Below are 23,580 nucleotides of genomic sequence, written 5' to 3'. Positions count from 1 at the left end.
GGAAGACACAAGAGTTTAAAAGACGGGCGTGAAGGAAAGAGAGCAGATGGGGAGAAGGAAAGAAATGCGGGAGACGCAAGGAGCAAGCAATGAAAAGAAAGTGGGGCGAAGAAAAATGAAAGAAGGGAAGAGAGAACAGGTGAAAAGAGCAGAGAAGTATAGAAAAATATAGGGAAGAAAAGGAGGTAATGAAGGAGATGGAGTAGAAGAAGTGAGGAGAGATGAGAAAAGAAGATCTGAAGAAGGAAAGAACTGAAAAGATGGGTGAGATGAGAGGAAGGAAAGAAGGGGAAAGAGGAGAATCAGTGGAAGAGAATAACTGGCATTATTAAACATCTAATTCTGTTAAGCCATCATGACTCTTTGTGTGTGTGCGTGAGAGAGAGAGAGAGAGATAACAGAATGAATCGTATCTCAGCCAGCCACAGCACAGTTGTGTCACTCAAACTTCCCTCCAATCTTTGTTGCGATTGGCCGAAGCCCTATCTCCACAGCAGGTGCAGAGGGCTGCACGTCAGCACACAAAGCAACTTTGCAGACACACACACACTTGCATACCCATGTTAGCGGCAACACAAAGACGCACACTGGCACGAACAAATCCTCTTATGTGCAGCCCATATGAATGCTTAATTCAGGGCTGAAAATATGCACACAAAAGGCCGGGAAGCTGCTGGCTACATTATTGATTGAGTGTGTGCCACCCTTGGCCTGCAGTAGCCACCCATGTCCCGGTCCAGTGTCTAAGAGCTATTAGTGCTGACAGTAAAGAGACAGGCAACATGATAGCAGATCACTGAGAAGCTGGCAGCCTCCATCTGAAGGGACTGCGGGACTTCTTCAAATGATTTTCTGCCCTGACTTCTTGTTGAGTTAAACTGATGTGCACACGGGGCGCTGTCATTTACTTCTCGCTCTTTCACGGCCTCCGCTGGAGGGATGAGAGTTTGTATGGATGTGCGTGCTCCAATGTATGTGTGTGTGTGTGCCGTGAATTGCAATGATGTTGGCATTTCAAGTAGAGGAACCAGCTGCGACATAATTTCACTCCTCCATCAATGTCAGTTGATTGCTTGGATAAATAGAAGTGAGACTATAGAAATACAGAAAGTTTATGTTGTGTAATCTGTCGTTTCTTATTCAAAGTCACAGAGGCTCTAATGCCGTTGCTTCACCACATAATTGGCTCTCGTTCCCGAGCCGAGCCAAACTTTTCGCTTTTTGTCTGCTTTTGCTCAAATGTGTGGAGATTGAAGTTGGGTCAAAGCTTTATTTGATTTCTTTCTTTCTTTTGGTGCAATAAATAGGTGAAAATCTGAGCTTTATTTGTTTTCATCCTTTTATATTCTTCATTTCTTTTCCCACAAAGTTTCTGAAGCTTTGATTTTGTTGTTTGTTTGTTTTTTGTTTGTTTTTTAATGAGCTGCTTTTTCTCTCTTAATGACGATGATTTTTCAAAGAAAAGCCTGCATTTCAGTGCCAACAGTAAGAGAAATAAAGAAATAGCCATGTTAAAAAAACCAAAACAATCATCGTCATCCTCACTCCTATATCAGTTTATAAACTATTTTTCACTTTCTTTTTGAAAACTCAAATATAATATGCCATAAATTATCACGTCATATAGTTTATGATTGTTTCTTTTTAGGCCTTTCCTTAAAACATTATTTTGAAATGCAATGGGAAACTTCGGAAGCAGGTGGGAAATATGGGCGCTGTTAAAAAAAATGATAAACAGAGAGCTGATCACTTTAATTTTTTAGTGCACAAAACTACACAAAGGAAGTCTAAGCCTATGTTGAGCAGTGGATGACATTTTAAATCCATTTTAGTGAATGCACATGTAGTTGAGTTAAAATAAATTACACAGCATGTGCAACACTGCAACTCGCTAATGTTTTTTTAAAGCATGTATTGCGATATATCTACAATCCACTGTGGGGCCAGTTTGCACAGCTGGTAATCAGTGCGGTGTCAGAAAAAGCTTTTTCAGATTCTAATTGTCATCAGTAGTAATTAAGATTATTCATGCTATTTTTAAGTCTTTAATGATTAAGAATGAGCTGTGCTTCCTTCATATTCTATGCTGAAGCCATAGAGAAAAAGCAGTGACAGTTTGACACTGCAGTATACCAACACTGCTCTGGTAGAGCCCACTGAAGACTGAACTTTTTCAGTGCTGCAATCACTCCCTGGTTAGTTTTAGATACTAAACTCCACTTGCTGAAGTTTAGGAAAAGATTGTGATGTGTGTTCAAATATGCTCCTTCACAACAACAACCCGGTTCACTGAACGATGATGACTTGGGAGTGACAGACCTGTCACCTTAATGCTGTAACCTGGTGTGTTAAGTTCCACCATCAAAGGCCACCATGTGCCTAAATGAGCCACATCAGCGGCTTTGACAAAACGGCATTAATTGATGTCCGGAAACAAGCTCAGCCTGGATATTTCCAGGACGTTGACTGCGCTTGTTAATATAATAAAATAACTATAATGCTGCTATTAATACTAGGGTAATGTTTTATCCAAAAAGCTTAAGAATAATACCCACGGGGAGCCTTTTAATGATGGAGCAATCCTCTGCAGATGCAAGAACATGAAACTCACTTGTCCTTTTGACCTCCACGAGCGAAACACCTGGAGCTGTGAAAAACTTCTAATTTAGCAAACATGCTTATAACAACTGCATTTATTAGAGGGTGACGGTGATGTTGAATGGTTCCGACGAGCTCAGCACTTGGTGACCTGCATCCTTCATTCCTGACAGGAATTCTGTTTATCCCGTGAGGATTTTTACGATGCTTGTGTTCAAACACACGCACGTTCATCCTGAAACAGCAGTTTGTTAGTTGTTCAGTACATACTTGCTAATCCAAATCCAGATTCTCGTCTTGTTACATTCTTGATGAATCACAGAGGGGTCGTACCCTGTTTTGAATGTTAAGTGTGTGAACTTTCTTCTTTTTTTCCACCCTTCTGTGACGGATTTGTTTTGACTGGAGCTGCCTGGTAGACCGGCTGTGACCACATTAGCGCAGTGTGACTCCTGCCTCCTCTCAGCTCTCCTCCTCCCGCAAGCTTTGTCCTTTTCAAATATATAAATAATCAAAAACAGTTGATTAATTTCCTCTCTGATGCGTCGCAGCGATCGCTAATGTCGGAAAAAGAGGAAAGTTTAGCCTCCCCGCCCCTCCTCCCTCCCTCCGCTGCATCTCCCCACGCCTTTCCCCTCTCGCTTGCGTTTCCGACACACGCGCTTGACACTGTCTGATCTTCTCAATCTGCTGCTAATATGCCTTTCAGAATGCCTGTTTTTTTCCCCCTTTTTTTTAAAAGCTACCCTTCTTCTCGACCCCTCCCACCTCTCCTCCTCCCACTCCCTCCATTAGACACAGTTTAATGGTGACAGCCATTCAATCGGATAATTAACATCCGTTTAACGCTCATTAACCGGGATGTATTTGTCTCGTTTGATTTGTAATTACCAGGCCTGTTCCACAGGAAAACACTGTGTAATGTTCCCTTCGTGATGGCTTCATTGATGGAATTGATTTGAACTCAGCGTGGAGGCCAACGGCGAGCTGAGGGGAGGCAGGAACGTATAGGGACTGAAGACATCGACGCCATACTTGTTATTTGTCTTAGTTTTTCTAAAATCAGTTCTTCTTACAGAAATGTTGACAACAAAAGAGGAATCAGTTGTATCATTTATTATAATGATACAAAAGTGTAGGGGTCATTACTCACAGAAAGCAATGTATCACACATGATGCTTAGTTTTTTAAAAAGCAATCCATCCCTTTACTCATTTGTTGTTTTTAGAAAGGAACATTTGTGACGTTAGTCCAGTTTCCAGTTGATAATAAGAAAACATTTCTTTTTTAATTTACAAAAAGCAAATTGTGTAAAAGAACTAACAAGCTTATTCACTACTGTGTTGATGGTGAAAGACAGCCCACAGAGCTGATGGCAGTGGATTTATTCAAGGAAAACTCCTGTAGATCTCTACTTCTTAACATTGTAAAATCAAGCTTGTTTTCGTCAGGCTCAGGGATCTCCTGCTGCTAGCTCTGTGTTAACATCGTAGAACTGAAGTAGGTGTGACGCCTCAAAAGCTACAGGTTTTCTGTCACATTTTCATGAGAAACAGGAAGTATCAGAGAATATTTTATCTCACTTTTATTCGCTGATGAAACTGATAATTCACTTCATTATAATTTTTTTCTTTGTGCACAGGTTTTTATCTAGTTTTTGTTCTCATCGGGAAAAACAAAGGTTGTTGATGAAGACTATGACGAAAAGGATTGGTCAATGAAATTAGCACTGATGTCTAATTTGACATCAGACATCTAATTTAGTAGCTAAAAGCAAAAAGATTAGCAAACTGTACAGTTAACTGGGTCCTGGCAAACTTTATTGCTCAGTAAAATGCTGGTAACTCATTTGTGCAGTTACAGCCGATAATCTAAACCAATATCATGAAACTAGTTTGCTTTGAGTCCTTTTTTCCCTCTAGCAACAGTTTCTCTCTCAGGTCAGATAATTACTAGACAGATGACTTTAAATGTGTGTTTGGATCATATTGCCAGGGGAAGACAAAGCACTCAGTCAGAAAAACAAATGCTCTTAACTCGGAAGCTGTAAAGCTGGCCATTTTTCTCCAGTGGATGTTTTTCCTTTTATTTTGGGCTGTGGTGTTAAATGGCCAGCAGTATTTCAAAACCAGTCGGCAGGTTTAACAGCATTTGGTCTCATTTGTTCAAGCTCTAATAAATGTTTCCTCACATTTACTGTGACCCTGCTGACTATCTTTTCTCTATCAGATATACTAAAGCACCTGTTAATGCAGGGATTGGTCAAAAATCTGTTGTTTTACTAAAAACGTGCTGTCTTTTGACCTCAACACAGCTCAGCTGAACCCATTCATAACTTAAATGTCCTTAAATGATCCTTAACCAGCCCCATCCATTTTCTGCTCAGGGTTAGAAGTATATCGAGCTTACCTCACATTGGAAGGTGACGTCCCCGTTTAAAGTGTGCAGTGAGATGTAGTAGTGCAGCTATTCAGCTGTTGGTATCTGGACTATTGATGTAGCAGGAGGGACAGTGCGGATGGTGAGTGTCCCATTTACAAAGCTGATCTTACCAGCACGTTCATCCATCACTCAGACAGCTTCAGCAGCTTGTTAGTGCCTTCATTTGCTCCCTGGGGAAGCAGCTTCGAAGCCTTTGGCAAAGTTTATCACTAGATTTTGGAGACTGCGTCTTTTATTATAAGGTCAGTGCTTTGCAAGGTTTAAGAGATCAGCGCTGGATATGTAAGTGTATAAGGAAACACTTACGGAAGCTGTAACCCTAGGTTTTTTAAAGCTGCCATCTTTGGGTTTCAGTGGGGGTGCTATGGCAGGGATGACACCTGTTTTTGAACAACATGTTTCTTTTGAGATGCGATTTGACCTTTGTAAACTGGAGCCTATAAAATGTGGGGCAACATCTTTAATATGTGGGACAGGAGGATAAGAGATAAAAATGCTGTGCAGTCCCACATAAAATGGGACATCTGGTCACCCTGCATCCACACCAATTAATCTAACAAACAGATTTTACGACGCGAGCAAACTGAAGCACCCACAGGCAAAAGGAGAACAATTCAAACAGCAACAAAAGCAAAACAGACAAAAACGACTGTAGCAATGAGCTTAAAATTAGCGCCTATATTTCACAATGGGCACTGCAAGAAAACTTGACGTTTGTACAGCGCAGCAGTCAGTTAAGCAGGAGAAAAAGGGACCAAACAAAAAGCTCTACTAGAAAACCATTAAGAAATAACAAATGGAGTCAGCATAGCTGAGAATTAATTGAGGGGCATAGTGTGTGACCATCAGCGTACTAATGCATTTCAACTTCAACTGCTTGCTATGCACATCTCAGTGCTGTAAGGATACTTTAATGTGATTCATCAAATTTTAACTGTTTTTTCCTTCCTTTAATCGTTCATTGGACTTTTAACACAACATCACAATGTTTCTATTTTGCTCCTCCTTCAGAATTGATTTATTGATTTTATTTATTGATTTATTAGATATTTTCCCCAGCATTACAAAATTACCTTATTGGAGCAGAGAGGGCTCAGAGCCAGTGCTGCACCAACACTGTGAGCTTTCACCGGCCCGTCCAGGCTGTACTTGAAACCCCCACTCATCCGTGCTCCTCCCTCACAGTCTCCTCACGCATGGGACAGTGATGTGCTTTCTCCAGCTCCCACTTATTTACCCACTTATACAAGGAATAAATCAAGGTCAGCACACAATGCTGCACATGGCTATTAAGATTCATTGTGATGCAAATTCTGCTGTAGCGTTTGCACTACACTGACAGGTACTGACATGGTGGGCAATACGCAAACAGCCACACATGCATACACTCATGCATACTACCAAAGTACATACTCTGTAAACAGTTGGCCTAAAGGATCTGAGCCACTTCACACCACACCTCTGCCAGCTTCCTGTTCACCAGAAAACTGCATAAAAGCAGATAAAAGCACAGCTGTTTAATTATGACTGGCTTTCCTTATTGATAAGTTTTGACTGCATTTCTAAGAACTCCTTGTTTCACTGGAACAGCTTTCAAAGAAGTGGTTTGGTTAATTGCTCAGTAGTACCTGAGTGCAGAAAATTATACTACTTGTATATTTTTCGACTGTTGAACGATATAAACTTCAGCTTACGCAAAATTTAAAAAGTGGGCGGGGTCTCCTGTTGTCACGCTTTGTACTTTAGAACTCAGTTGTCCTGCAGGGTTGGCTGACTGACCAACAACAACACAAGCAAGAGTGGCCCACACACTGGTTGTACCGCATACTTTCTACATACCTGACAACAAGACTGACGACAGAGCTCCCCGGAGGCAGCTGGGCAGGCCCTGGAGTGGAGCACTCCCTCTACTCCACCTTAACCCTCTCAGGCTCAAATTAAACTTTTTGTTGCTAATGCACAACCAAGTCCTGCAGTGGTACTTCTGAGTAAAAAAAACCTCATAAAATATGTATGTGGGGTAATCAGGTTGTTAGTTTTTAACTGTTGCAAATCGGCAACGCCTGCCTCAAGAGGGTTAAAATTAGGTTTAGACCTCAGAGGGTTAAAATAGTTCTCTTGGCAATGAGGAGACAATAAATGAACAAAAATGAACTTTTTGTTTTTGGTGGGACTGGAAATAGTTTTTTATGTGTGTCTTAAACATTTTATGTACACATACTTTTTTTTTCATGTTGCTTTTCTCCAAAAAATAAGGTTAGGGTTAGGCTTGGGGGTAGGGCTGAGGTGGGGTCAGCTTAGACTTCGTAATGTTTAAAGGTAAAGTATTGGAATAAAGCTGAGATGAGGTGACAAATCACAGAAGTTTAGGGTCAGTTATGAGGCTTGGGTAAGATTTTAATAATAAAACAGCAGCTACAGAGGCGGAAACAGTCTAAAAACACACAAGTTTAATGTACAGGAAAAACAGAGTCACCAGCTTTTATCCTATAATACTAAAAATGTATTGTATTTAAAACTAGACAGTGAGGTGTGATTTATGAGAACAGTGCTTGTTGTGTGTCATGTGGAACAAAAATCGTTGCTTGAACTGATTCTGTCTGAATCTTCTGGCTCCCAGGATGAGCATACATGTTGTTAAACATCAAAACAAGTGTTTGTTATAAAATCAACAAAATTAGCATTTCATGCTGCTGCAAAGCTGCGAACAACGTTTTGTTCACAGCTTTATTTTCAAACTTGTAGCATGTTTAATTCAATATGTTACAAGTTCTTTATCGCTCGAGGGTTTTTTTCTTCTCCTGCTATGAAGATGTCTGCCAATCCCTGACGCGACGAGCAAGTCGTCACACAAACGCAGTATTTGGATTTAGAACTTTCTAGCTAAGCAAACCTAAATATTTCTCCTCTTGACATGTTTGGGGAATCTGCCTTTTAATTAATGTTGTTGACGTTAATTAATGTTCTGGAGGCTAAAATCATCTCTGTGTTGGAGGAACAGAAGCAGACGCAGGTGCAGGCGAGGAGGAGCTGCTGCAGGAATACTGGGCTAATAATTCACATCCACGCTTTATTGAAACACGAAAACAAACACACAAATGTCACTTTGAAGGGAAACAACTTTAAGAACACAGTGCTACGTAAAATGCTCATAATTCATCTTTATTCAGCCTTTATTTGTAGTAAGCAGTACTGCATGATAGTTGTGGCTCTGCCATTCTTCTTCATGAGTAATGTTTGACTCCTGCTTCATTCATTCATGGAAACATCCTATGATGCTGTCGTGTATTCTCTTTACTGACAGATTTTGTGCATAAGTGCATCAGCCACCTCCATCCAGGAGTTCCTTATAGACGAACCAGAGTGGATCTTATATAAAACATAACTGGCACCATTTCTGACGACTGCTGAGTGTGGCACGTTCACTAAAGCGCCTGCCTCGTGCTTCTATGACTAAAATAGCACCAGAAGGAGATAAGTATCACATGCAGCTGATCTTTTTAATGAAGATCAACTCCACATTATACTTTTTTGTAAAGGGGTAGCCCTGAAATGTAATATTATAGAAGTATTGGATTTCACACTTAGAGGGATCTTTGATTTTCTTCTCTTAGTCTTTGCAAATCCCCACATTTTTAAACGTTCAGCCTTCACTGTGGGCCTGTGGTACTTTTAACCACTGCAGATTATACTGTTCTTATTCTTTATCACACTGCTGTAATACAGTCATTTCCCCTGTGGGATCAATAAAGTGCCTATCAAACATCTTTCTGGGCTAAGAGCCCAGTAAAACAGGCTTCATATTGAAATTTGAAGCTGGAATCATAATGTGACATAAGTGTTGAAATTTGCACATAAAATCAAGAGCGCTCATTAGTTTGCATTTTCTTTAATATCACATTTGGAGTTTAATCTCCTATATCTTTGGAGAGAAAAGTGCTTACAGCTGCAAAATGCACTGAAACAATGCCTGAAACTCATTGTGAGAGCAAACATCAGCTACTGGTTGCTGTTGATTAGCTAAAGTAGAATTTGGCAATGCACATTCAGAAATTTAAATAGCTGGAAATGAGAGTGAACAAAAGTGACAATCTCTGGCCGTCAATCAAAACTTTGGGACTGCGAAAGAAACACTCCGAAACAGTTTCTGTTTTGTGCTGTGAAGCAATCCATCAGACCTTGTGACGCAGACAAAAAGCCAAGCAGGCCCTGCTATAGGCTGCTGGTTCTGCTCGTCTTTGCTTGGCACTGATGAGATTTTTTACTAGTTGATCATGTTACTCGTGTTTTGATGACGGCATTAGTTTTTGTAATTCCCAGTTATATCTTAATTTTTCCTCCATCCAGAGCATCAAATGAGCAGCACGTCAGATGTGAAATGAAAGGTTATCACAGCTGGTCCTGCTACAAAGCACCTTCTCTCTGCCTTTGCATATTCACCTGTGGGTTGATAGATTCACGCTGCGTGTGGTTACTGTGGCAGCATCAGACATCACCCTAATGTGTATGTTTGTGCGTTTTTTGCATTACCATAACCTTTCTGTGTGTGTGCGCGAGTGTGTGTGTGTGCGTGAAACTCCTGGTGAATCTGTCAGAGACTTCAAAGCTCTCGCCGCCTCTCCCATTGATGAACGAGCTGTTCCGATGTTTATCGTGACCTGCTTTTCAACTCAGGGGCTTCACAAAAAAACATCAAGGGATGGAGGGATTAACGGGATAAAAAAGGAGGAAGAGAAAACAGTCTGAGATAAATATTGTAAACACAAATAGTTTCTGGCTCCTGTTAGGGAGTGAAAGAGCAGAACACTATCACCCCCTGTCTGTTTATCTATAGTGATACACGTGAGTGTGTGTGTCTGTGTGTGTGTATACATATCCAAACAGTTCCTCTTTTTTGCAGATAAGTGTGGGCCTGTTTATGTGGTGGGTTGCTATTTCAGTGAAGCTAATGCAATTTTTATTTAGAGGTTTTGATCTAAAGGAAATTTCAGCAGTTTAAAACTATATAATATACTGAAAATTAGATTTTCATAGTAAGATTTTCATATTTTGGGGTCTAAATTATTATCCCTCCATGGATTTTCTACAACTGATAACAGGGCCCAGGTCACAGAGGCAGCAGTCTACGCAGAGATGCCTGGACCCTGCCTCTCCCTGGTCACTTCCTTTATCTTTTCAGGGGGACATTCGACAACAGGGGCGATCGTGGCTCAAGAGTTGGGAGTTCGCCTTGTAATCGGAAGGTTGCCGGTTCGCGCCCCGGCTCAGACAGTCTCGGTCGTTGTGTCCTTGGGCAAGACACTTCACCCGTTGCCTACTGGTGGTGGTCAGAGGGCCCGGTGGCGCCAGTGTCCGGCAGCCTCGCCTCTGTCAGTGCGCCCCAGGGTGGCTGTGGCTATACAATGTAGCTGCCATCACCAGTGTGTGAATGGGTGGATGACTGGATATGTAAAGCGCTTTGGGGTCCTTAGGGACTAGAAAAGCGCTATATAAATACAGGCCATTTACCATTCCTTATGCCAGCCAAGAAACATAATATCTCCAGTGTTTCCAGGGTCTGCTCGGAGGTGCCAAAAACACCTCACCTAAGAGACATTCAGGAGAAATCCTAGTTAGATTGCCCATTTACCTCAACGTGCGCTTCTTGATATGATATGGACCCTCTTGAATGACCAAGCTCCTTATCTGATCTCTGAGGCTGAGCCCAGAAACATTTTGAAGAAAGCTCATTCCCACCAGTCTGAGGCGGTTCACAGCTGAAAAAAGGGTCGAGTGCCCTCTGCAGGTTGGGGATGAGCTTCTGCACCAACTGGAAGAATCTTAATTATTGATAAATGGAGAATTTTGTGCTGTTTTTTTGAGGGTTTTCTTTTATATCTGAGTGTGTTGATGCCAAGGTAACAAACTAACCTTAACCAGCAGCTTGAGCTCCACTGTCTCTGTAGCAGGTCTCTGTGCTATTGGGCAGCTTTTTCTTCAGGAAACTGTACTTAAATGCAGGATTTTTTTTGTCCTGTCTGACAGGCCCTGTTTCTGGCAGTCACAGAGGTCACTACAGACATAGTATTCTGAAAGGGAAAGCACATGAACAGATGTGTTTTTATCCATTTCTAGTGCATTCAGCCCTGCAGCCAAATTGCATGACTGAACACAAGGCTGTGAAACTTGTGTAGCACAAGATTTTGTTTCCACCATCACTTTTAAGACCTCTGAACCAAATATTGATCTGTTCTACCTCCCTAAAATCTCAGGTTTGAGTTTTACCCAACTCTCACTTTTGGCAGTGGGTTAATTTACATGATTCTTCTTCTTTGAAATGTTCCCTCTGGGGGTCATATCTGCCTCCATCTCACCCGATCCCTGGCATTCTTCTCCATCACACCAAACCTCTGCATGTCCTCTTTCACTACATCCAAGAACTCTTTCTCTTTTCCTTTTGCCTAAAAGCTCAATATTAAGCATCCTTTGTCCAGTTCATTCACTTTCCCTCATCTGCACATGTGCAAACTATCTCAGTTCTCTAACTTTGTCTCTAAATGCTCAACTTGTCTCTCTGATATACTTCTTTCCAGCCTTGTTCATCCTGTTCACTCCCAGTGAAAATCGTAGCATGTTAAACTCCACCTGCAGCTCCACCTCCTGTCTTTTTGTTAGTACCATCATCCCATACGTCATAACAGGTCTCACTACCATCTTGTAAACCTTTCACTCTTGCTGCTATCTTTCTATCACAAATCACCCTGCACTCATCTCTGCACACACCACCCTGCCTGCACTCTCTTCTTTAGCTCTCTTGTGCACTGTCTGTCACTATGGATGGTTGAACCCAAGTTTTAAACTCACCCACCTTCATTATCTCTGTTCCTCACATCTTCACCTTTTCACCTGTCACAGACATGGTTCTTACTTGCTTCTCAATCCTCGTTTCTCCCATGCTTCCCTCCACCTCCCCAGGGTCTCAAAGCTTCAACAACTTTGTCAATCTACACAACTCTCCCATATCTTCATGGTGTGGCTCATCAGTTTTATCCCTCTGTAGTTACTAAAGCTCTGCACATCAGCCTTGTTCTTGTTCTTGTACCAGTACACTTCTCCATTCCTTAGACATCCTAAGATTATGTTAACACATCATGGCATAATCTAACTCAAGAACAGATGAGAAACAAAGTAACTGACATTTATCAGTCTGTAAACGGTTACAAAATAACTAAAAAGTCTTTGGGACTCCAACAAACCATAGTGAGAGACATTATCTATAAATGGAGAAAACTTGGAACAGTGGTAAACCTTGCTGGGAGTGGCGGGCTTTCCAAAACTATTCCTCACTACTCTGCATCGATGAGTCATCCAGAAGGCCACAAAAGACTGACGAGACAAAATCTGAACTTTTTGGAAGGTTTCAGTCCCATTTCACCGGCGTAAAACTGACACATCATTTCATAAAAGGAACATCATACCAACAGTCAAACATGGTGGTGACAGTGTGGGCCTGGAAAACTTACCATAACTAATGGAACCATGAATACCAGAATTTCTACCAAAAATCATAAAGGGGAATTTCCAGCTGTGAAGCTCGGGTCAAGTGCACTTTTTCAGCAGGACAATGATCCAAAACACTCAAAGAAGTCCACCATTTTGGAGTGACTTAATCAGACTTAAAGTCCAGACTTAAATCTGATCGTTCATACTTGACAACTAATGCAGAAGAATTTAATATGCGATTATAAATGATCAACCATCTTCATGAGTTGATGGAGACCAAAACTGAGTTTAAAGAACACTTTAATTCTTTAAATTCTCCAAAACACAGCTTCATATAAATACTGACATTGTTCTTAAAGTGTGACATATTTCCCGTAAACAACTTTATGATGCAATAGTGTATGAATTATGTATTTAAAGATTGTTTTGCTGCCCCCAAGTGGCAAAATAAAATATATTCGTCTCACTTGGGACAATACTGCTTACATACTGACTCGCTCACTGCTGACAACCAAGGATAAATACCCAGAATGAGCTTTGTGGTGGAATCCATGGACTTCGAAGTAAAGTCCCCTGAACCGTCTTAGCTGAAGTATGTGCTGCAAACACTGCAGATCCCTCTCGGTTTTGCAGGCATGTCAGCCTGATGTCTGTAAATAAAAGCCAGTCATTTTTGTCTCAGCACAGGATTTGTTCGTAAACAGCAGAATAAATGTGAGCTGGTAAAGCAAGCTGTTTCTGCCTCCTTACCAGCTGACCGACCTCAGCTCCCCATTCTGGTTTGTGTTCCCAAATGTGTCAGCCCCCTAAAACTGTTTTCTTATGGCTTTCTTTATGTCCTTGCGGCATCTTAAAGATATTTAAGATTTTCAACATGTGACAATATTACTGAAGATTATTATATATTTAGTTAGGCAATTTAAGATAACTCTGAATAGCATTAAAACAATATGTATGAAAAATTATGCTTTCTCATTTTGACAGTAACACCACAAGTAATATGTGGTGTTTAAATGTAGCGTTTGAAAAGCTAACAAATGTAATCATAGGTTGCTGCCAGCCTTGCATTTCTGTTATTTACTCTTTGGAGTCTCTGGAGAAAACAAAATGTGTGCACGTCAGAGAATTTTCAGCTGAACTTTTCTTTTTTTCCAGCTTTTAATGTATGCGTTTCTCATAGAAGTCTTCTGTTGCTCTTTTATAACATTGATTGTCCAGGTCTTTTGATGTGATCAGCCCTGACAGGTTTTATATGACAAACACACATCTAGAAGCACAGCAGCCCCTCACTCGATCTCTTTCTCACTCTTAATGGACGCCTATATCTTTGTCTGAAAGGACAGGCAGACAGGAGCAAGTCATGGTATATTAAATGGTGAATTATAAATAATAGAGATTGAATTACAGACAAGACTAACAAAACACTGTGCGTGCACCATTGTCTAAAACCCTAGTCATCAAGCCTGATGAAAGGTAATTAATTAAAATCCTTGTTGTGTATTGCAACCAATATCAGCTCCAGCTGTTTGTGATGTCATATTTTGCTAGCTTTGTTATTAGACTTGTTAGTCAGTCCCTTATACAGTACTGTAAGTTACCCACAGATGATGAACACGGCGTCAATCTGCCATTTTGCTTAGAGTCTTAGAGAGCTGTTAAGTCAACTTTATGGTTATTTTGGAAGATAAACCTTCTGTTTGTGGTGCTATTAAATTACAGGGTATTATACAGAGGGGTGCTTCTTATGTATACACCACTCAGTGATAATAAAAACACCTGAACAAACAACTAGCTCTACAGTCCCAAAGCATCCAAAAATTTAAATTAGTAATTGTTAGATGCTAAAACTTCCGAAAGCCAGAATATATTGTTACTGGCTGTATTACTATTATGGAAATGTTCCTTATAAATTAAGTGCCTTTAGAATAGTCCTGTTTTACATTGAAATTTGTAGAGTTAAAAGACTGTAAATGACCAGTTTGGAACAGAAAAGTACAAAAACCCAACAGATGGCAAAAGAGATGTTTGATCACACAAAGTCAGGAGAGGATAAAAACTACAAATTTAAAATGCTTTTTTCCCCCAGAGTCTTAGAAAATGTAGGTTGACGATCTCTAAACAGCTTCTCTGTGTAGAGTTTATTAATTTAAAATCAGCGGTTCGAACTTTTGCTTCATGGAAAATATCAGTCATGATATCGTTTGAATTGTATCATTTACAAAGGTCGAGGAAGCTACCACACCAGTAATGTAGCTTTTTATACAGAGTGCAATGAAATATTCTCAAAAAATTAATTAATAAATAAAGTAAAAAAAAACCAAAAACTGACGTACAATATTTTTTGCTGATTTCTGTAAATATTATGTGAATGTAAAATGCTGCAGACATAATTTGGAACCAGTCTGATTTTCTGTAGCCGGAAACCAGTGGAATGCCCACCGTGCATCTGGAACAAGTTGCGAGTGTGAAGTATGGTGAATTTGCTCACAGATGAGGGTAGAGTAGATTGTCTGATTGGTGCAGCATCTGCTTTACTGCATTACAGTCTGTTGTGGTGAGGAAGCTGCTGAGTGTGAATGTAAAACTGTCCAATTACCAGTCGATCTACTTTCCTTCCCTTATCTATGGTTATAATCAGTGGGCAGTGAAGAAATGAAAGAAATTAACCTCTTCTGAAGGGTGTCAGGGCTCTATTGTAGAGATGGGGTGAGTAGAGCTGTTACTCCTCCACACTGGATAAGAGCTATATGATGTGGCTCAGGTATCTGACTGCTGCATCCTAGATGCGTTTCCGCAGGTCCTTCCTCCCTGCAGCTGTCAGACTGTACAATCAAAACGGCTCCCAACAAACACAGATGTTTACATCAGCGCTGAAATTTGCACTAATCAACCGAACAACTACTACTGTTATAACTTGCACATTACTTTCTCAGTTTATATATACTAACTAACTAACTTTTTAATGCACATGTACAATACACAATCTGTATTTTAAACATCTTTCAGTATCCTGCTCCGTTTGCACACTACAACCTGGGTTTGCTAATTATCTGTACTTTAATTTTAATAACTGTACAGTACTGTTTTGGTAACTATTGTCCATGATATGTAAAAATATTGTGTGTTTCTGTTCTGTGTCCTGTGTCCTGTTCTGTTTGTATATGTGTTTTTTCCCCTGTGGGACAATTAAAGGATTATTCTATTCTAGTCTAGTCTATTCTGTTCTATCTGGCAAGTATCTGATTTCTGTGTGCCTCTTAGGGGAGGTGTTTTAGGCCGGGACGAGGCTCTTGGGCCTAGGACATGCTTCTAAGCTGGCTTGAGAATGTCTTGGTGAACCCACTAACATGGATGCCTTTATCATTGAAACACTGCTGACACCTCCTAGGACAGACACTGTTGCTGCTTTCAGTTTCTTAGAATGTTTTGTTACTATACTTGACAGGTTTTAAATGGATTATTTCCTCAAATAATTGATTATAATTTACGGAGCCCCGCAGGGGACATGGGAGAAAAAAAATTAAGACGGACTTTTGAGAAATCTCGCAAAACTTTTGCGAGATCCCGAGTTAGTTCTGCGAAATCTCGCAAAACTAACTCGGGATCTCGCAAAAGTCCGTCTTAATTTTTTTTTCTCCCATGTCCCCTGCGGTTCTCCGTAATAATTGATAGCCAATTTTGCATATATTAATCTTTAAGCTTTCGCTGCACTTCAAAATAGAACTTTGGTGCCAGATTTTGAAGCTACGATATAAAGTCCCCTTTTTGACAGAATGTTTACCAGCCTCGCTGATATGATTTTCATGTTGTGAATTTTTCTGCCTGTCACAGTAGGTCATCATGGCAAAATGTACTTCTGCAGGTTTTAAGCTTTTTGGCACAAGTTGGATGGATGTGTCTGTCTGGGCAGATTTAGTCAGTGACCTAATGTAACAACAGTCCAATATGGAGTGAAATCTAGTATGTGTGTACTTGGAGTGTACAGACATCCAAGTAAAGGTTCAATGAAGGATATGATCCAACCAAATGGAAAGCTTTCAAGGCTGAAAAATAAGCATTAAAAACACAGTGGAAGTTAATGTGTTGGTTTCCTTTCTTTAACTTCTGAGACATATTTGGTTTTCTGCTTGATTCCCATTAACTGAAGTAACTATTTAATTATTTTGGGGGTGTTTTGTCAGTTGTCCCTTGTGTGTTAGACTAGTCTGATGAGCTAATATTTAAATCCACTTTTTCTTGTCTGTTAAGTCAGTTTTTTTTAATGCAATTAATTTGGTGGTATTTTGTTAAGTTGCTTTTATTACTTTTTTTGTTTTTTTTTTATTTGTTTACTTATATATAATATATTTTTGCTTTTTTTTTTGTTAAATAAAACTCACTGTCTCCATAATTACTCCTGTGTCCTCATGTCCAGGCAGCTCATTCACTCACAAGATTAATTAGCAAGTATGTGTTGCAGCCATGAATTCAGCTCACTAACCTTGCTTCCTAGCTGTAGCTTATAATTTAGCACTGTTTTTGTATCTAATTGTAGCACCCTTAGCTTACAATATAAAGTGAGGCTTTATATTGCTTTTGTTATATAAGTAAACCCAAATAAAACTGGTCACATTTCAGTGTAAATATGGCCACTTCTGGCTCTGAAATACAAACCTGGCAGTGTCCTGAACACTTGTTGCTGAGGCTCCATGGCCTCTTCCTCCTTTACCCCCTGAAAGTCATTTACATGTTACCTGTGTAAGTATCTCCCAAAATCTCTAGTTCATATCTTGTATATAAATACTGTATATTTTCCAAAGTGGGTGTAGTGTAAGACATAGTTGGTGTTGCAATTGTTAATTGGTCTCTGGTGTTTGACTTCCTTTTGGGTAAAAGATCAGAGGTTTTCTTGCTTTTCTTTGTTAAGCCTAAAGCATCTAATGAAGAGGTCTACTGACACATGGAGGGAACATCATGATTGTTTGGTTTGGTTTACTTTTGGAGCCAAGAAGTCCTCCACATTGTTTGTATTTTGTCCCCATTTCCATTTCATATTCATATGTCAGTCAAAGCTTACCTGTGCATGCCTACTGAGTAGTGGACGGATGACTTCCCACTGCCACCAGGTTCAGACAGATAAAAGCTGTAATTTCAGCTGTGGGGAAGCCAGTGGGATTACATTATTGTGGTAGCAACTTCCCATTCACTGAAGATGGGTAGATTTTAGATAAGGACGGATTCTTATATTGTCTGTTTTAAATAACTAAAAGCTGCTTTATGAGGGATTCTCAAAATATAATATCATAAAAATAACTGCATCAAATGCCTGACCCTACATTGAATGGATTTGCTGAACATTTGCATGGGGAGTGGTTTTAATCGTTTACAAACATATCTAAAAATGTCTTCAATAATCAGGAATACATGTCAACTGTATATTTTCTTATAAATTTGCTCTTCTTGATTTTCCATTTTATGTTTCTTTCAGTGTCTTTGATGTCTAAAGCCCTAAAATGGTCTTCTATTTGCTTTAGAAGGAAAGGTTAGGCAAAGACTGCATCTGTAAACTAAAACACAGCATTTTGGGGAATCGCAAATTACCATGTGCGAAGAAGCGCAAACAGGGTGCATCGTTTTCATATATGATGTTTGCTGCGTGTACGCGAGGTTTACCCCTGCCCCATTTACCAAAGCAGAAGCCTATTAACTGCCTGGAAAGAGAATATATTTATCAGAGCCCCTCTATTATTAATCAGTGCAGAGTTAAAAGTGAATATGTATCAGAGCAGCTGAATAAGGTTGAAACACGGTCTGGATTCAGATGGTCTCACTGGGAGTATCAACAGTGCAGCGCCTTTTCAGCCCAAATCTGAACAGAAAGAAGTATGACTTTCATCTCCCCTGCTCTGCAGTCTCTGCGGTTACAAGGCCTGTAATTATACATAGATTAAGGGGGAGTTGGGATGGGTCTATGTCCTAAAATGAATGCTTTAGAGGAGATGACACAGTTTTGAAAAAGTTGAAGCTTCACGTTGATATGCACAGCTTGCTATAAGAGTGTGATTCATGCCTCTCTGAATGCACTCTCTCTGAATTTTATCACGGTCTGAGTGATTATGGCAATGCAGCTTCCCTGCAAGGTCTCTATTTACTCTATTTATTCTCCCTGCCCCTCTCTCACTCTTTCTCTGTCTCTATCTCCCCGTTTCTGCAGCCTGTGAGGTGGGTTTCTATAAGCCGGTGGCAGGCGATGGTCTGTGTGGTAAATGTCCTCAACACAGCCACTCAGAGACCAGAGCCGCCCTCTCCTGCCCCTGTGACACCAACTACTATCGGGCAGCAGATGACACACCGGCAGCTCCATGCTCCCGTAAGTACAAAAACACCGTGTACCAGAAAGCCCAGTCCCACAGGCAAGGTGTGGGATTGCCTTGAAAAAGTGAAAAGACATGCACATAAACACACTCAAACAGCACACGATAACCATGACATGATGTGCTGAACTTATCTTTGCCTGAGAAATCGAATTTACTTTTTTTTCAGACATGATCAAACCTCCGAATGAACTCAAATCTCTCTTTTCTCCAGGCCCTCCATCTGCTCCAGTAAGCGTCATCTCCTCAGTCAATGGGACCTCCGTGAATTTAGAGTGGGACCGTCCTCTGGATACAGGGGGTCGCAGCGACTTGCAGTACAGCGTGTTGTGTATGAAGTGCTCAGGAGAAGGAGGGCCCTGTGAGGACTGTTCATCCTCCCCTGGAGGCATCACTGGTGGAGGGAAGGCAGGTGGAGGGGCAAGTGTTGGGGCAGGGGGAGGAGGGATGGTGGAGCGTTCGGGCACGGCTGCGGTCCGATTCGTTCCTCGCCAGACCGGGCTGAAGGAGTCTTGGGTGACAGTGCTCAACCTGGTGGCCCACACCAACTACTCCTTCCGCATCCTGGCCATGAATGCAGTGTCACACCTAACCAATGAGCCAACACCTTACGCCGTGGTCAACATCACAACGAACCAGGCAGGTAGGGTTCAGAACAATGACGTACTGGAAATCATTACGAGGAGTTTAGTAGGCAGCACAGTTAATCACAACCTTATGTATATCCAGTGTATTTGGCTTGTACTTTTCCTCAAAATAAATTTTTCTGTCTGAAGTGCGATGAGAGGAAATGATCTTGGTGAAGAGTCAGCATTAGGTTAGGTGTGTATTTGTGACTTCATTACTTCCTGGTCCCCACATATATAATAGACGTTTTTCTCCAGAGGAGCTGGAGAACAAGCCACACCCTCCACACAAGGATCTGTAAAGTGTAGAAATTCAAAAACAGAAGATAGTAATACAAAGAACTCACAAGAAACACAAAAAAGAAACAAAGAAAAAATTAGGAAATATAAAACTGAAAAAAATACAAGGAATGTAAACTAATATGGAGTACAAGGATGTAAATTCCAATTTGAAGCCTGTAGCTCAGTGATCGCCATGCTAATGGCTACTTTCTCAGAGACTTTAAAGTAGAAACAATTGAGTTGTATGACAGAGATTTTGAAATAAAAGAGAAAGTGTCTTAACAGAAACTGAAAAAGTAATGACAGCAGAAAACGAACTGTGAGTTCAAGAGAATTCGCAAGTAGAAATGTTTGTAAGTCTTTTGGTAAAGATTTAAAGAGTTTGTAAATCTCTCACAAATACATTAAGGAGACTTTCTTTATTTTCTGTCATTTATATTCTGTTACAGTGGTGTAGTTTCTAATTAAAATAAAGCCAGTGAATATTAAAGAGATCCCTGTGAGGCAAAAGCACAGGCGTCAGACAATTATGTCTACTCTTGGATCTATGACATCACGGATGTGGTCATCTCAGGCCCAAGGCTTTAGTAGACACAGAATCTCCACCCTCCTTACAAATCTCATGCTCTGAGCCATTCAGAAATAAGTTGGCTTAAAGGGAGTGTGGTGTTAAGTAATAAAATAAATAATCATAAATACAAAATCTGTACGTGTAGCACATAAAGTAAATGGATGACAACGGCGTTACAGATCTATAAAGGTGCACTGAAGCAGGATTGTGACTGGTTTATATTGGTAGCATAAGATATGATTGCATCAGTGGTGCATGTTCATACATGCAAGTGCACACATCTAACCTGAAATAAGTCAGTGTGAAAACTATATAATAATCCGAAGCCAAAAGAAGAGAAATGTCATGAAAATTAAATGAAATAAAATGTTTAAATCTCAAGTTTAAAAGTCACCTGTGAGTTATTGGCGACTCACTTGCAGTCACATCATTCGGAGCCTTGGCTCTGTATCAGACATACTTTTCTCACTTTGTAGTTCTTTTACTGTCAAATGTGCAGAAGTGCCAAAATAACAATATTTAAAAGGAATGTGCTGTCTCAGTGACATTTTGTGCTGATAATGAAAAACAGGTTGTGCAATGTGCACTTTGTTTCTGTAAGGACTAGTTGGAATAGTTGCTACTGTCAGCAAACAGAACTCATGGCTAACTTTCTTCTATTCTCCAGGCTGACGTCATGAACAGAACTCGGCCCATTTCTGTTGTGATGAATGTGACAGCAATGACTTGTAATCAGTCTCTGGTTGACTAGTTGGAAGTAACTGTTAGTGTCACTCACTGACTAATGCATGTCTCCAAAAGGACGTCTGGTACAAATGACAGGAGGTGAAAAGCCAAGTTAATACACTGATAACAATACAATATTTTTGTGCAACAGAATTACATTTAATCTAGGTTTAAAGTAAGACTTCATCAAGAAATCTTTTAATCTTTGTTAATTACACCTTGCCTTGGGCAACAATTAGAACCTCGATCTTATTAGCAGTTAAAATTCTAGAAACTCTAGAAATAAAGTTGGACGCCATCAGCGAGTGAGTTGCAGCTTAAAGCTAACAGCAGGTGAAAAAACAAACAAAACAAAAAGCCTGTCAGAGTAGGCCTTTACTTACTTTATAGTAACCTCATCTCCTTACGCTCTGTAACCATGGAAAAACATCTAGAGTTGACAAAACCTTGTCTTCCCTGTTTCTTGTGCAGCCCCCTCTGAAGTGTTAGCGATCCGGCAGGAGAACACCAGTCAGAACAGCGTGACTCTGCTGTGGCACGAACCCGATCAGCCCAACGGAGTTATCCTCGAGTACGACATCAAATATTATGAGAAGGTACGCCAGTTGCTACATCTGTACCACTCAAGCCTTAAAAACAGTTCTGTAGTCACTTGTTTGAGGCCGATGCCAACCTATTGTGCTTATTTTCCAAAAAGAACTTACGTGAAACTCTTCAGGCATCTCATGAGAGGAAAAACTGTACCTGTAAACGCATTGTCTTCAAAGGGCCTCGACTAAGCTGAGGCACAATATTGTGAAAACAGAGGAGTGACGGTTGGACAGACGCAGGATAACTTAATACAAGAAAAAGACCCTGCTGGCAGCTGAGCTACTTGAAAGGAAATGGGGTTTTGAGAGAATGAGAGCCAGAAAGCGAATGAGACGGTGTAGTTTTTCAACTTAGCGAAAGGGACAGTGACAGCGAGCGGCTTGGCGGGCGTGACCTGTCGATAAGCTAATTGCCACAAGTGTTTGCCTGAATGTGCATGTATGTGCATTTGGGTGAGTATGTGTGGTTTTCTGTGTGTGTGTGTGTGTGTGTGTGTGTGTGTGTGTGTGTGTGTGTGTGTGTGTGTGTGCATGTATGTGCATTTGGGTGTGTGTGTGTGTGTGTGTGTGTGTGCATTTGGGTGAGTATGTGTGGTTTTCTGTGTGTGTGTGTGTGTGTGTGTGTGTGTCTGTGTGTGTGTGTGTGTGTGTGTGTGTGTGTGTGGTTTGATAGAAATCAGCTAATTGCAGAGGGAGCAGCCTGAGAGCCGGCGGTCTCATAGCCAAACAAGCAGGATGGTGTGGGGAGTTCTGAAGGATTAGCTCGTCTCTTGCGCTGCTGTCTTAATCTGGCCTCGCTCAGGGGTGAGACGCCTGTGGGGGATTTTCAAGTGGACAAGTCAGCAATGTGCTTTCGTAAGGTTTTTTAGTACTGTACTGAACAACAGTGAGTCACGGCGAGGATGGTGGCTGCTGCAGCTGACGATGATGAAAACAAGAGAGAGCCAACACTTTATAATTTGGCTGTTATCCTTCCCCGGGACACCCAAATGATTCAGCTGCTCTACTGTCTCCATGCACCTTGTAACTCTTTATATTGTTTTGTTGAGTGTTTTTCCACCACACATTTAAAATATGTCTAAATTATTGATAATGATATGATAATGATGAACATGATCAAGACTTCAAAATAGGAATATGATAAACTGCACATCCCCTTTTTGATGAATATGTACATGAAAACAGCTGAATTTTGTAACACAGATAGGTATGCATAATAATATTGACAATTCACTTTTAACTAAAAGATGCATCACAAATGAATCGAATATCAAAAAAGAAACAAGAAAATAGGACAAACACGATTCAGGGTTCATTTTTCTGACTGACAGAAGCAGATGAAAAGATTTTCTGAGGCATTTACATGGCAATAAAGTCTAACTGACAGAGCAGGTTATATTCATTTCCTGTGTTCAGCATTGGCTCTAATGAGTCTACTAGTTAAAGAAGACTGTAAGAAATAAAGTGAGTGTTGTGATAGCTGTGGTAGATTCAGTGTGATCTTCCATTTTTTTCAGTCGTCTTTAAAGGCACTTACAGGATAAATCTGGGCTGCAGTTTCCTTATTGTCACCGAATCCTATAATTCTGCCTCATTATTCATTACATCTTTTCTACGGTGTCTGCAAACCTCAGATCCAGGTCCTCTGCTTCATACTGAAGAGATTCATCATAAGAAATGGGCCTCAATAATAAAGTGTCACTTCCAAAAAAAGCTCAGTTACTTTTTTAAAACAATGGTGGCACTGTAGCTTTGATTAAATATTACTCAAACAGGTGGAAATGCTGCATCTTGTTGAGGTCTATTGTCAGCCATGGATCAATACACATTTGGCGCTCTGGTGGGTTTTCATGGAAGAATAATAGCGCATTTGGAAAGGAGTCCAAATAAACTATAGTGTTCATGCATTC

The 23,580-nt window shown here is 40.5% G+C and overlaps 1 protein-coding gene across 6 annotated transcripts in view; it reads left to right on the top strand.

The window, feature by feature from the left end:
- epha8 (eph receptor A8) overlaps positions 1–23,580 on the top strand; it is a 141,582-nt gene that overhangs the window by 86,481 nt on the left and 31,521 nt on the right. For all 6 annotated transcript variants that reach the window (XM_004559885.2, XM_076883674.1, XM_076883673.1 and 3 more), the window contains 3 exons: positions 18,716–18,871; positions 19,090–19,518; positions 21,552–21,676. In XM_004559885.2, the coding sequence (XP_004559942.2) occupies positions 18,716–18,871; positions 19,090–19,518; positions 21,552–21,676 (710 nt within the window). The remainder of the gene's footprint in view (positions 1–18,715; positions 18,872–19,089; positions 19,519–21,551; positions 21,677–23,580) is intronic.

Source organism: Maylandia zebra, linkage group LG5, assembly GCF_041146795.1.
Source record: "Maylandia zebra isolate NMK-2024a linkage group LG5, Mzebra_GT3a, whole genome shotgun sequence".
Taxonomy (NCBI): domain Eukaryota; kingdom Metazoa; phylum Chordata; class Actinopteri; order Cichliformes; family Cichlidae; genus Maylandia; species Maylandia zebra.
Note: the sequence above shows the minus strand (reverse complement) of the source record. Positions and strands in the feature narration are given on the sequence as shown.